The sequence below is a fragment of the Cetorhinus maximus genome, chromosome 1 (assembly GCF_964194155.1).
Source record: "Cetorhinus maximus chromosome 1, sCetMax3.hap1.1, whole genome shotgun sequence".
NCBI lineage: Eukaryota > Metazoa > Chordata > Chondrichthyes > Lamniformes > Cetorhinidae > Cetorhinus > Cetorhinus maximus.
Window position 1 is genome coordinate 30,868,315 of NC_135879.1, and position 13,776 is coordinate 30,882,090.

At 41.3% G+C, this 13,776-nt stretch overlaps 1 protein-coding gene across 2 annotated transcripts in view; it reads right to left on the reverse strand.

Moving 5' to 3' along the window:
- ints10 (integrator complex subunit 10) overlaps positions 1 to 13,776 on the reverse strand; it is a 72,646-nt gene that overhangs the window by 20,329 nt on the left and 38,541 nt on the right. For both annotated transcript variants that reach the window (XM_078539464.1, XM_078539456.1), the window contains exons 9-10: positions 12,311 to 12,447; positions 2,833 to 2,986 (exon numbers count right to left, since the gene is read on the reverse strand). In XM_078539464.1, coding sequence (XP_078395590.1) covers positions 2,833 to 2,986; positions 12,311 to 12,447 — 291 coding nt within the window. The remainder of the gene's footprint in view (positions 1 to 2,832; positions 2,987 to 12,310; positions 12,448 to 13,776) is intronic.

The following is a 13,776-nucleotide window of genomic DNA, read 5'->3' on the forward strand; positions in this document are numbered from 1 at the left end:
AGCATTCAAAAGTGTGCAGCTATAGTTCTTCCCTAAAATTATTTTTAATTAGGAAATTATCAAGCAGCACTGTTTAAAACAACATCAATTTTGAATATTTGCAGTCCCCTTCGGGTGTTTTGATAGGTGTAAAATGAACCCATCACTTATGATTATCCACAAACTTTTCAGAAATTAGTGAGAAAACAACTAAAAAGGATTGTTGTGCAAATTGTGCTGGAGAATAGGAATTTATTTTATGTGGTAGTTCCCCAGATGCCTTGATAAAGGTCAGGGAACCATAGAGAGGTGATCTAAATTGAAGAACTTTCAAAGTAAGTTCACAATGCACAAAAACTATTTATTATGGATATCCTTATGTATAGCATTAAACAAGGTGTGACAGAGTGATGAAAATATCAACACCAGAAATCTACTGTTGTGTCTTTCTTATTAAGTACCTAACTGCTTCAAGGCAGAAGAATGGGCAAGCAAAAATATGGCTGCCATTTGACTGACCTCAAAGAGTTTCTGCATTTTTCAGTATAGAAAGTAGAGGTTTTACTACTATTCACCTACACAAGGCTCCCCAAGTGAGCAGATGCAGAAGAAAAATTGAGTTTTATAACTGTACTTGCAGAACACTCAAGGGCAACTAGGCCCAGCCAGCAAAGCCCACATCCCATGAATGAATTTTAAAAACTTGCAAAAACAACATACACTGGGACCACACTATAGCATGGAACTCAGTAATAATGTGAGTGCCCTGGAATCCAAAATTTTCATTTACGTTTATTCACAGAACTGTGTGAAAAGTGGAGCAAAGTGTTAACTAAACCTAGGAGAAGAGTGTCAACTCATGTAGGCCATGTCACTCAGGTTGGGAGCTAAAGTTGAGTGCAGTGAAATCACTTCCACCGTGTGGAAGCTACAGTGAAGCTGTAGAGATCCAGTGTGTAACTTAGGGCTGGATTTTACATTCCCTCGCTGGTGGGTTTGAAAGCTGGGGGGGGGAGGGGGGGGCAAAAACAAGTAATATCCAGCGGGTGGCCTCTCCACTGTCTATCCCACCCACCCCGACCTGTCTAAAATTTTGCAGGAAGCAGGGGAGGAATCGGGCAGCACACCTGCCCTTGGGCTTATTGAAGCCCTTAAGTGGCCAACTGATGTCCACTTAAAGGCCTCATCCCTATGCTGCAGGTATTTTACCACGCCAAGCGGGAAGCCCAGCAGCTTTAGCTGCACAGGCTGGTGTCGGGCAAGGGTGGGGAAACCTCCTTTGGGACAACCTGGGCCCATCGGAGGTACCCCACCCTCAAGGTCATCCTCCACCCCTTGCCCCCCCACTTGCCTCTTGAACCCAGCACCCCCTATCCCCCACAACCCCCTCTCCACACCACAACCCCAGACTTACCTGTCAGTTCAGGTTCCTCAGAATTGGGGACTGTTTGTAGTCCCAGCGGTGGCTACCAGTAGCCAACAATCCAAGCAGCCTGCAGCTCTCTAAGGTGGGGCTTCCTCCTGAGAAAGGGGCAGAGGAAGTCTCACCTTAAAGCAATCAACACTGCTCCCAGCATCAAATGCAGGGTAACCACTGGGATTGTGCCCTTGGTTAGCATTCCATAGCTGGGACAATCACTGGAAAGTTCGTCTGCCTGTCATTGGACCTACCTAGACATTGGCTCAGGCTGTTTTCTGACTTGTTATCTCTGACCCATTGCTGCTATTTAATGGTTTAACAGTTTACCTCTGCAGGTTTCAGCACCATTTGTAAGAGTTGCCTTGTCACTTTTTTTAACCTTTAGTTCTTATACTTTTATTCGCCTTTCAAAATTTTAAAGTGCATGCCAGGCCATTTACTGTATTGATTTATTTAAATGAAACCCACTGGCTTTATTTATTTTAAACTTAGAATGCTGTTGTACCTATTTCAAGCTCAACACAAGTTCATGACAATGAGAAAAATTATGAAGCAGGATTTAAAATCTGAACATACATTATAGAGAACATGTGACTGGCATCTTGGGAATTCTCTGTCGGATGCCGATTTAATCAGTAGTTCTGCTTTATTCTTACTACTGGCTTGGCACTTTTGAAAGGACTCCTTTATAGTTTGGCCTCATCCATAATGGGGTCTTGAGAAATGGGCCCCATGGACCACATTATAGCAGGGTTCCAGTGTAGTTTGCACAGGCATAGCTGATTCATAAAAATTTAAAAACTTGTCCTTTGCTTTAATAACATCCCCAATCTTAATCACTGGAGAAAAGCCAAACAGATGAATGGCAGTAAAATCATGTAACTCTCTGTATAGATAAGAGTCGGAGCATTTCAGCTGCGGGACGTGATAGCAATCATGCTTTTCTTGTTTATACCCTTGGTATCAGCACCATTTTAGCTTACAATGGCACTGATGTAACAAGGAGGACTTCTGTCATCTGGAAATCAGTCATCAAGCAAGTTTCCACAAAATCAAAAGCAACAATCATATTTTAAATTTGTTAGACTTTAACAGTTGAATCAGTGGAAGATCTGTACCATAAATGGAGTATTACTTATAGTACAACACACAATTATGAGTAAATTAGAAAATGATTCTCATGCAGAAAACCTGAAATGGGATTGAATCATTCAATGCTTTCACACACACATTAGGCCAGGAATAAGTTAACTAAGCCAGTAATTTGATGCAATAATTTGATGCAACAATCTCTAAAATATAGGAAGATAAAACAAAATCTTGTGTATTTTCACAGATAGCTTGAAAAAAGTCAAAGAAATCCTCTCCTCGCAGATAGGTTCTACAGAGAAAAGATAATTTAATCTCCATTATAAAAATGGGATCAGCCCTACCTTTCTCCAAAGCCTCTTGAGAATGAAGCAACTCCCAACTTTCTCTTGCAAGCTTAAAGTTCTCAAGAACATCAATTGAGTTTGGCAATTCAACCTTATTGACAACAATGTGACGGTTACGCCCTTTTCCAGAACATTCTTCATCATCTGAACTCTAAATTTAAAAAATGAAATAAATTTAGCTTCTTTAAAATTTAAATGTTAAGCAACTAATATTGCTTTATGCATTACCTTTTACACCAATTTTCCCTCTTCTGAATAAGTTAATTCCTTCCATGGTCTCTTGTACCTCACACAAGTGGTTGCTCCTTGTGTGCAAGTCTCAGCAATGAACATTCCTAGGCTACTCAACCATGAAGGACAAGGATTATCACAGCTGAACCTGACTCGCTCCTTGTCCTAAGCAAATATCCACACACAGACATCCAGCAAGGATCGGTAGATCTGCCTTTCTCAAACTTCAATCTACCACATGTGCAGCACAGGGTAAGCTGATTGTCTGGCCTGCAGGAGAGCACACATGAAGGAGCACTGAATGAAACAGGAAGGTCATCAGATAGACCCGCAGTTACCAAGGCTTCAGGTGGACACCAGGCAAGTTCAGCCTTGTTCGAGAGGAATTTATTCATTAATTTTTAATTACGTAAACTTAAAGTCAAAGAAAGAGCACCCAAATACATATTCTCCCAGGTAAAATGAATATTATAATTTAGATTAGGGTGTTGGGGGTGAGGTGTGGGGAAGAATGTGTGATTATTAATCCATTTGAAAAGAGATCCTTCAACCAAAAACCCTCGAGAACTACAGCACCAGATAACAATTTGGGCTGGAAAATCTAGCTGATTCCACCCCCCCCACCTCTTCTTCAGGTGTGCAATGGTCAATTGCACATGGTAATTATCACATCAAACTGGCAGCAGTGTTTCCTACATTGCAACAGTGACTACACTTAATTATCAATTAGATTATTAACTTGAGATGGGTAGCAATAATCCACTACTCCCTATAAAGTACATATTAAATATGATAAAACTGTAACAGTGAAAAGTTACGAGCAGAAATTCTGAGTTGAATTGAACCAAGATGATATCACCCTAGGTGCCCTTTCTTCATACAGTCGATCAACTGGAAAACCCAGTGTGCATAACTAAAGGTCAGCAATGTGGAAAGGGTGAAGCTCAGCTACAACACTGGCATCTACCTGACAATGTGGAAAATTGCCCAGGTATGTCCTGTACGCAAAAAGCAGGACAAATACAACCTGGCCAATTACCACCCCAACAGTCTACTCTCAATCATTAGTAAAGTGATGGAAGGTGTCATCAACAGTGCTATCAAGTGGCACTTGCTTAGCAATAACCTGCTCACTGATGCTCAGTTTGGGTTCCGCCAGAGTCACTCAGCTCCTGGCCTCGTTACAGCCTTGGTTCAAACATGGACAAAAGAGCTGAAATCCAGACGTGAGATAAGAGTGACTGTCCTTGACATCAAGACCGCATTTGACCGATTGTGGCATCAAGGCATCCCAGCAAAACTGGAGTCAATGGGAATCAGGGGAAAACTCTCCGCTGGTTTGAGTCATACCTAGCATAAAGGGAGATGGTTGTGGTTGTTGGAGGTCATCATCTCAGTTCCAAGACATCACTGCAGGAGTTCCTCAAGGTAGTGTCCTAGGCCAACCATCTTCAGCTGCTTCATCAATGACCTTCCTTCCATGATAAGGTCAGAAGTGGGGATGTTCGCTAATGATTGCACAATGTTCAGCGACATGCGTGACTCCTCAAATGCTGAAGCAGTCCATGTCCAAATGCAGCAAGATCTGGACAATATCCAGATTTGGGCTGTTAAGTGGCAAGTAACATTCATGCCACACAAGAGCCAGACAATGACCATCTCCAACAAGAGAGAATCCAACCATCAGCCCTTGACATTCAATGGCATTACCATCACTGAATCCTACACTCGCAATATCCTGGGGGTTACCATTAACAGAAACTGAACTGGACTAGCCATATAATTACTGTGGCTACAAGAGCAGGTCAGAGGCTAGGAATCCTGCGGTGAATAATTCACCTCCTGACTCCCCAAACCCTGTCAACCATCTACAAGGCACACGCAAAGAGTGTGATGGAATACTCCCCACTTGCCTGGATGGGTGCAGCTCCAACAACACTCAAGAAGCTTGACACCATCCAGGACAAAGCAGCCTGCTTAAATCGCATCCACAAACATTCACTCCCTTCACCGACGACTCATAGTGGCAGCAGTGTGTACCATCTACAAGATGCACTGCAGGAACTCACCAAGCCTCCTTAGGCAGCACCTTCCAAACCCATGACCTCTACCATCTAGAAGGACAAGGGCAGCAGACACATGGGAACACCACCACCTGGAAGTTCCTCTCCAAACCACTCACCATCCTGATTGAAAATATATTGCCGTTCCTTCACTGTCGCTAGGTCAAAATACTGGAACTTCCTCCCTAACAGCACTCTGGGTGTACCTACACCACACGGGCTGCAGCAGTTCAAGAAGGCAGCTCACCCTCACAAAACAACACAATTGGTATGTTTAGCAGAGCTAACTAAATCAATACACATCGATGCTTGTATGGTGATAGTGCTGATTCCATTCATGCTAACCTTAATATTTCATCTCACACTATTCTGAATTTGTTAATCGTTGTTAGAGTGTAAATTCTGGCATAACTAATTAGCAATAGGTCTCAATGCCACTTGATAATCTTGTTAAACATATTCACAACCTGTCATGAGATTGTTTGAGATGAAGAGAGATTGAATGCCACAGGTACAGTTACATGTCCTTAATGACTTCCACTACTGACATCTTAGTGCTGTATGCCAGTCAGATGTAAACAAGATTAGAGTGTCAAATAAGGATTGGCGAGAGAGTAGTTGCACAACATGTCAGGATTTGAAAGAAAGGAAAGGTTGGAAACAGAGCAACACGTGGAGAATTGAGAGGTTATTGGTGCTTTGCTTGAGAAATCATAATAATCTTGAAATGGGAGATTGATGATAGTGGCAGACATGAGGTTGAAGAAGAGCAACTGAATGGTTGAGAACTGAGAAAAAGATCAGCTGGCAGGCTTCATGGACATGATGGGAGTATTCAAGGCTGAGGGAGAGCAAAAATATGAACAACCATACAGTTTGAGGTGGCCCAGTCATATTTTACAGCAGATAGCCAGACTTGTCAATCACCTAGTGCTTACAAGAGTTTATGGCCTGAGAATTTGAGACCATGGAGAGGAAGACCATCTGAGATGAGGGCATTAAACATGGAGGTGAAATTACTGACGAAAATGTTAGTAGAAACAAAAATGTCATCATAGGTGGTAAACCACTGGAGAGGGAAATCAGGAATTGTCTGCATGTGAAAACACCCCTTAAATAGATCCCTTATAGCCACCACCTACTTGACTGATAGTACAGTCCCCATAATGTTTAACAGGTGCATTCAAGTCAATGTGATTTGCCCTCTATATACAGACAGTATATATCTGCGAACAATAACATTATATCAGAGATTGACATGGCCTCACACTAAATGTATTAGCTGATTTAAATCGCAAATGGCTCATGGAAATTTCAGGCAGCTTCCCTTATTTGTCTGCACCATTAACTTGTGCAGACTATGGGATGCAGCTGAAAAGCAGAGACTTTGTCATGACCAAAACATACACAATCCATCCATACATATGATTCGAATTAACTTAAGTCATGCGGGCAGTACTCACACATCTACAATTAATCTTTCATCTACCAAAATGCACATAAGAAGGAATTCATTACTCACAAAGTGTAAAAAATTTTTTAAAAAGGTTCACATTTCCTACAGAACGAAGAATACCACCAACATTCATTCTTTGTGCCTTTCGTTAGACTGAAGGTTATTGTTTTTGAACTAAAGGGTCAATTGGTGAGGGGTGTGTCCTGCAGAACACAGCATGGGGGTCTTTGTTTTGCCCATCACTCATGTCATATTATGCCTCATTAAAACATTTGTTAGCTATGCAAAGACTGCACCAGGTGTACACGGCAAATCCTCAGCTTGTCAATGTATAATTGTTCCTTTGATTGATAGTTTTCTAATCAGAATCCTATTGCTGGTTAAATCTATATGGCAGCCATTTGATTGTATGTGAAGGCAACAGCTAGGCTCTATGGCCTAATACAAGAACATTGTCTCATTCGCATAATAATATATGATCAGGAAATTTATGGAAGTCAGTGTCCACTCCAGACCTTGCTGTTTATCAGATGGTGTAAGAAACAGTCTCTGAATAAGTTATTTTAATCGATATTATGAACTGAAGAGATTTTTGATGTTTAACTCGATAACTATTAGTAGTATCTGTATTGCTACTGTGCAATACTAACTTGTGAATAATTCACAGGTTTGTTTTAGTTTTTACGATACAGCGTTTGCCATTTATCTGAGAGCTTTGAAGTGCAGTGGGCACTCTGCAATTTCTGATGTACAAAAACTTGGTAAAAGGGTCATTATTGATTCTGTCACGTGCAACATATAAAAGGAAATCCAAAACAAAAACAGAATTACCTGGAAAAACTCAGCAGGTCTGGCAGCATCGGCAGAGAAGAAAAGAGTTGACGTTTCGAGTCCTCATGACCCTTCAGCAGAACTGAGTATAGTTAGGAGAGGGGTGAAATATAAGCTGGTTTAAGGTGGTGGGGGGGAAAGAGAGAAGTTGAGTGGGGTTGTGGTTGTAGGGACAAGCAAGCAGTGATAGGAGCAGATAATCAAAAGATGTCACAGACAAAAGGATCAAAGAGGTGTTGAAGGTGGTGATATTATCTAAGAAAATGTGCTAATTAAGAATGGATGGCAGGACACTCAAGGTACAGCTCTAGTGGGGGTGGGGTGGAAAGACTGACAAGGTATTAGTTGTAGATTTAAAAATAATGGAAATAGGTGGAAAAAGAAAAATCTATATAAATTATTGAAAAATGAAATGTTTAGCCTAATACAAGATGCCTGAGTCTTCATATGGAGCTGCAAAGCAAACAATGTGAACTGCAAGAGCATAAATACCAGATCCGCCCCATCCCAGCTTGCCAGTGGTCCAGAAAGGTGTGTGGGGGGGAGGGTGTGTGTGCGTGTGTGTGTGTGTGTGGGAGCGGGCTGCTTGATGCAAGCAGAAAATGGTATGAGGTCACTAGTGGTGTGTGGGTCAGCAGTGTTTGTCCCCACCCTTTAGTTTAGCAGTGTAGTCAGGCCAATTGAAGGATTCTTAGTTGATGACAATATTTGCAGCTGAAGTAAACAGGCTGCTATCCAGCACTGTGATCAAACAACTTCTTGTCAAATGAGAAAGGAGTCAATCTTACACGTTGTACTATGCAGTTGCCAAGAGACTAGAGCTTTCTGGATCCCATGTTAGCAGATAAATTCAAAATGGCAATAGTACCCTATATTATTCAGGCCGCATAACCAAGAAATTGGATGGTTATAATGTTCTCCAAAGACCCACTACTCTCAAACTGGCAATCAGTCCAGGTATGCAAAGTTCTTGAAGTTCAACTTCTACCCAAGTGAAGCCATTTGGTCTTTCAGCAGCACAAGTTTTTCATGAAATGTGCAGCTGATCTATGACTTGGTCACTCATTATAACCACCCTCATTTAGACAACTGGTTCCTAAGTATTCCATCTCAAAAGGCAATTTGGAATATAGTCTGGCAGACGATAAATTAGTACATCTCTACAAGAAATAATATTTTTGCATGCCTTAGTGACAGAATCAGCTTCATACAGGATATGAAAGAATAGTGGATTAAGGTCAGTTGCCTTCAATGCCAATCTGGAGCAACAAAACAGTAGTCAAGAATGGGAAAAAATCATCCGGATCTTGTACTTGTTCCTTTAGTGGCATAACGCTCCTAGACAAGTGTTCCGTTTCAATACCTTTAATGTCTTTTCCTCGACTATTATGATGGGCAGATTATTCCTCAAAAATGGCATGTTTTTACATTGCTCTGTACGTTTATTTTAAGTTAACTTATCATTGATTTAGTTCCTCTTGCCTGACAAATCCAAGTACTTGAAACAAATATTAATAACAAACACATTTTTGTTGTAGCGTGCTCACATGTTGCACTACAGGTGACATTGTGACACTCAGATAGAGTAGGTAATAATCAATACAATGAGGAATATACTGCTTATAAAGACAGGAAACACTTATGCCCAAGATGTCTAATATCTTTCATTAGCTTTCTTATAACTGTATAGCTTTAGCATACTTAAAGCTTTATTCATGAGTCATCCTTTTTATATTCAAGATCATTTTCAGTGCCCTTCTCTATAACCATTCCAATGTATATGCATCTTTTTTGTGGTGTAGTGAAGAGAATTGAATGTATTAAATCCACCTGCACTCTGAACAGTATGTTGCAAAGCCATAGCACAACCCCAAGGGATATATTCCATAATCCTGAAAACATACTGCAATATCTATCTACATTATTTTTTGGAAAAAAAGTCAATGTCTCGAGTATAACTTAGAAGGCTGGCTAGTCCAAGGGATACATAAATAATTAAATAATGATTAAACTCCAGGTCTGGATCAATTTACTGACCACCAACACTGTTTTATGAAGCTACTTAAAACACTAGAATATCATTACGTCAACCAGATTTTCTCAGTCTGGAAAGAACAGTTTCCAACCAGCTTCTAGATCTTTAAAATTGTATAATTGGATAGCTTACAAGGAGCTAGCACTCTCATTGCCTATCTTCCCTCTTCCATTATAACATCACAGTAACATACATCAGTCATGTGCTATCCTGGATACAGTAAACTGAGGGGGTGTCCCAAGAAAGCAATCAACTACATCAGGCATCCTGTGTACAAGAACAAGTTGAAGGGAATTTGATGAGAGGAAGAGAGGTTATAATAGTTTTGGTTATTGAAATAGTTTAAATATTTCAATAGCAAATGGAAAGTACAATGGGAAAAGTTGTTAACCTGACAGGCAACAGGGTATGGGGTAGATGGTGACACTTTGGTTTGCCTTACTTGATGTTTGACACAAGAATGGGCTTTCAGCCTACGCGCTAGAATATTTCTTACCCAGAGAAAAGCAAGACCTTCCCTATTTGGCTCAGTTGGTAGCGAATTCCTCAACTGAAATCAGGTAAATACTTCTGCTTACTATTGGAGAAACCTTCATAGGAATGTTCTCAATTATTGCCAAAGCCAACTTTGACCAGATCATAGTACAATCATATAGATTTACTGGAAGGAGAAAATCTCTCAGAAAAAAAGAAAGAAAAAAAGACAAGCACAAAGATACAGAAACTACATCGTACATGGCATTCAGGAAAGACAGGGAGCTAGGAGAAGGTGGAGGGGAGGCTCTGTTAATTAATGAGGGTATTAGCACAATAAAGAGGGATGATATAAATTCAGGAAACCAGGATGTGGAAGTGGTTTGGGTAGAGAAGAAAAATGAGAAAGGCAAGAAGTCACCTGTGGTGTACAGGCCCCCTAACAGTATTCACAAGGTAGGACAGAGTATAAAGGAAGAAATAATGGGAGCTTGCCAGAAAGGTACAGCGATAATCATGGGAGATTTTAATCTACACACAGACTGGAAAAATCAGACAGGCAAAAGTAGCCTAGATGAGGAGTACATAGAATGTTTGCGGGATAGTTTCTTAAAACAGCATATTCTGGAGCTAACCAGAGAGTAGGCTATACTAGACCTGGTATTGTGCAACGAGATAGGATTAACTGATGATCTCATAGTGAAGGCACCCCTAGGTAGCGGCGATCGTAATACGATTGAATTTTACATTCACTTTGAGGGAGGGAAGAGTGGGTCCAAGAGTAGTATTTTAAACTTAAATAAGGGCAATTACGATGGCATGAAAGCAGAGCTAGCTAAAGTGAACTGGCAAATTAGGTTAAGGGATAGGTCAATAGAGATGCAGTGGCAGACATTTAAAGGGATATTTCAGAATACACTGAATAGCTACATTCCAACGAGAAAGAAAAATTCCAAGGGAAGAACCCACCATCTGTGGTTAACTGCAGAAGTTAAAGGTAGTACCAAACTTAAAGAAAAAGCATATAATTGCACAAGGATGGGTGGCAGGTCGGAAGATTGGACAGAATACAAAAAACAGCAAAGAATGACTAAAAGGGAAAAATAAAGAGGGAAAAATTAGAGTAGGAGAGAAAGCTAGCTAGAAATATAAAAACAGATAGTAAGAGCTTCTATAGATATTTTAAAAAGAAAAGTGTTAACCAAGTGATCGTTAGTTCTATAGAAGGCATTTGATAAGGTGCCAAACCAAAGGTTATTGCGGAAAATAAAAGCTTATGGTGTAGGGGATAACATATTGGCATGGATAGAAGATTGCCTAGCTAACAGGAAACTGCAGAAAAACATTGGAATAGTCAAATCTGGAGGTGAAGAAGGTACAGAGGAGGGTTTCAGCAAAAGATGAGCTGAACAAGGGCCAGGATGGGTGTTATTATAGAGGTGGTACCAGGCAGCTTTTGTGATGGTGAGGATGTGGGGTCAGAAACTGAGCCCAGCATCAAATACAATAGAAAGGGTGTGAATAGTTTTGTTCAACCTGAAAAAATAGCAAGACAGGAGGATGGAATCAGTAGCAAATTTGTGACAAGGGTCAAAGATGATGGCTTCAGTCTGTGCAATGTTTACAAAAAGCTTGCATTTATATACTGCCTTTAAATTGAGAAAACATCCCAAGGTACTTCACAAGACATAATCATACAAGAATGGAGCCCAAGACAAATAAGGCAGGAAGGGTGACCAATAGCTTGGTCAAAGGGGTAAGTAAGGAAGGTCTCAGAGGCATGGGGGTCAGGGAGACCAACCGCCCCAGATTTTATGGAATTGTCCCGTAATTGTGCTGGTTGTCCCATGTTATTTGAGGCTGGGATGTCCTTTTTCCCATATTTGCGATGTTTGAGCTGTGCACTCTTATTTGATCTTCTCTCCGGCAGCCTAAAAGGCTCTGGCACCCCACCCCCACTTCCAGCCTCACAGCTCTGGAGACATTCTCTGTGATGGAGCTGATATGGGTTGGAATCTCAGGTCGGGACCAATAGGACATTAAACATGCAGACAATAAGGCTGAGCCTGAGACAATAGTCGGGGAGGGGGATGGAATTGGTGGTGAGGCTTTAGTCATCCAAGGTTTAACTGGGAAAAAAATTACAGCTCATCCAAGATTGGATATCATCTAAAAAGTCCAATAACTTAGGGGCAGTTGTGGAGTCAGGAGAGATGGGAAAAGAACAGCTGAGTGTCATTAACGTGCATGTGGAAGCTGACCCATAGTTGAAGATGATTTCATCATGAACAATATTGCAAAAGGTCTGAAACCTGGCCATTTCCAGTAGGGAAAAAAATAACTTTCCAAAAATAATGAAAAGTTCAGGAGGTATAGATTACTCACCAGTGTTTTTTCCCTCCCTTCTCCAAGTTTCCGTCTTTTATGAATGTGTTTACTCCTATCAATATCCACATCACCATAGATATTTGACAAATCATCCAACAAAATAAGAGGAACTTGGTTGCTGGAAGGGCTAGATGCTAAAAAGAAAATTATTTGAAGCTGTTAAATCAATATGCATCAAACAGCATCAGCATTAACAAGAACATATCTACATTTACAAAGTGCAATGCAGCAACTCAGAAAGGTTTTTTCAACAGCACCTCTCAAACAGTAACCTCTACTGCCTAGAAGGAAAAGGGCACCATGCACATGGGACCATCATAACTTGCAAGTTCCCCTCCAAAACACATCCCATCCTAACTTGTAATATATCAGTATTCCTTCATCGTCACTGGATCGAAATCCTGGAACTCCCCGAACAGCACTGTGGGAGTACCTTTAACATGGGGAGGCAATGGTGTAGTGGTATTGTCGCTGGACTAGTAATCCAGAGACCCAGGGTTTGAATCCTGCCACAGTAGTTGGTGGAATTTGAATTCAATAAAAAAATCCGAAATTAAAAGTCTAATGATGACCATGAAACCATTGTCGGTTGTTGTACAACCCCATCTTGTTCACTGATGTCCTTTAGAGAAGGAAATCTGCCATCCTTACCTGGTGCTGGTCTGGCCATGTGACTCTAGCAAGCCACTCAGTTGTATCAAACTGCTCAAAAAAGGAATGAAACCGGACAGACCACCTAACATTGTAAACAATAACGGCAAACTCAGCCTGTCGAGACTCAAAGCCCTCCTTACTAACCTGCTTATCTGGGGCTAGTGAAAAAATTGGGAGAGCTGTCTTACAGACTAGTCACAGAATCAAATCTTACAGATAATGTCCATCATCATCCCAGCAGAGTGGTGGCAGAGTGGTATACAGTCAGGAGGCAGTTGCCCTGGGAGTCCTCAACGTCAACTTCAGACTCCATGAAGTCTCATGGCATTAGGCAACAAAATCGCCTGATGATTACCATGCACTGCCCTCCCCAGCTGATGAATCAGTGCTCCATGTTGAACACCACTTGGAATGTACTCTGGCTTCAATGTCCATCACCAAAAGTGGCTCAGTAACGCCATTACTGGTCGAGCTGGCTGAGTCCTAAAGGACTGGGTCTGAGGCAGGTGGTGAGGGAACCAACAAGAGGGAAAAACATACTTGACCGCATCCTCACCAACCTGCCTGCCGCAGATGAGAGTATCGGTATGAGTGACAACCACACAGTCCTTGTGGAGACCAAGTCCCGCCTTCACATTGAGGATACCCTCCATCATGTTGTGTGGCACTACCACCGTTCGAACAGATCAAGCAACTGGGCAACCATGAGGCGCTGTGGGTCATCAGCAGCAGCAAAATTGTACTCAAACACAATCTGCAGCCCCATGGCCCGGCATATCCCCCACTGTACCATTACCATCAAGCCAGGG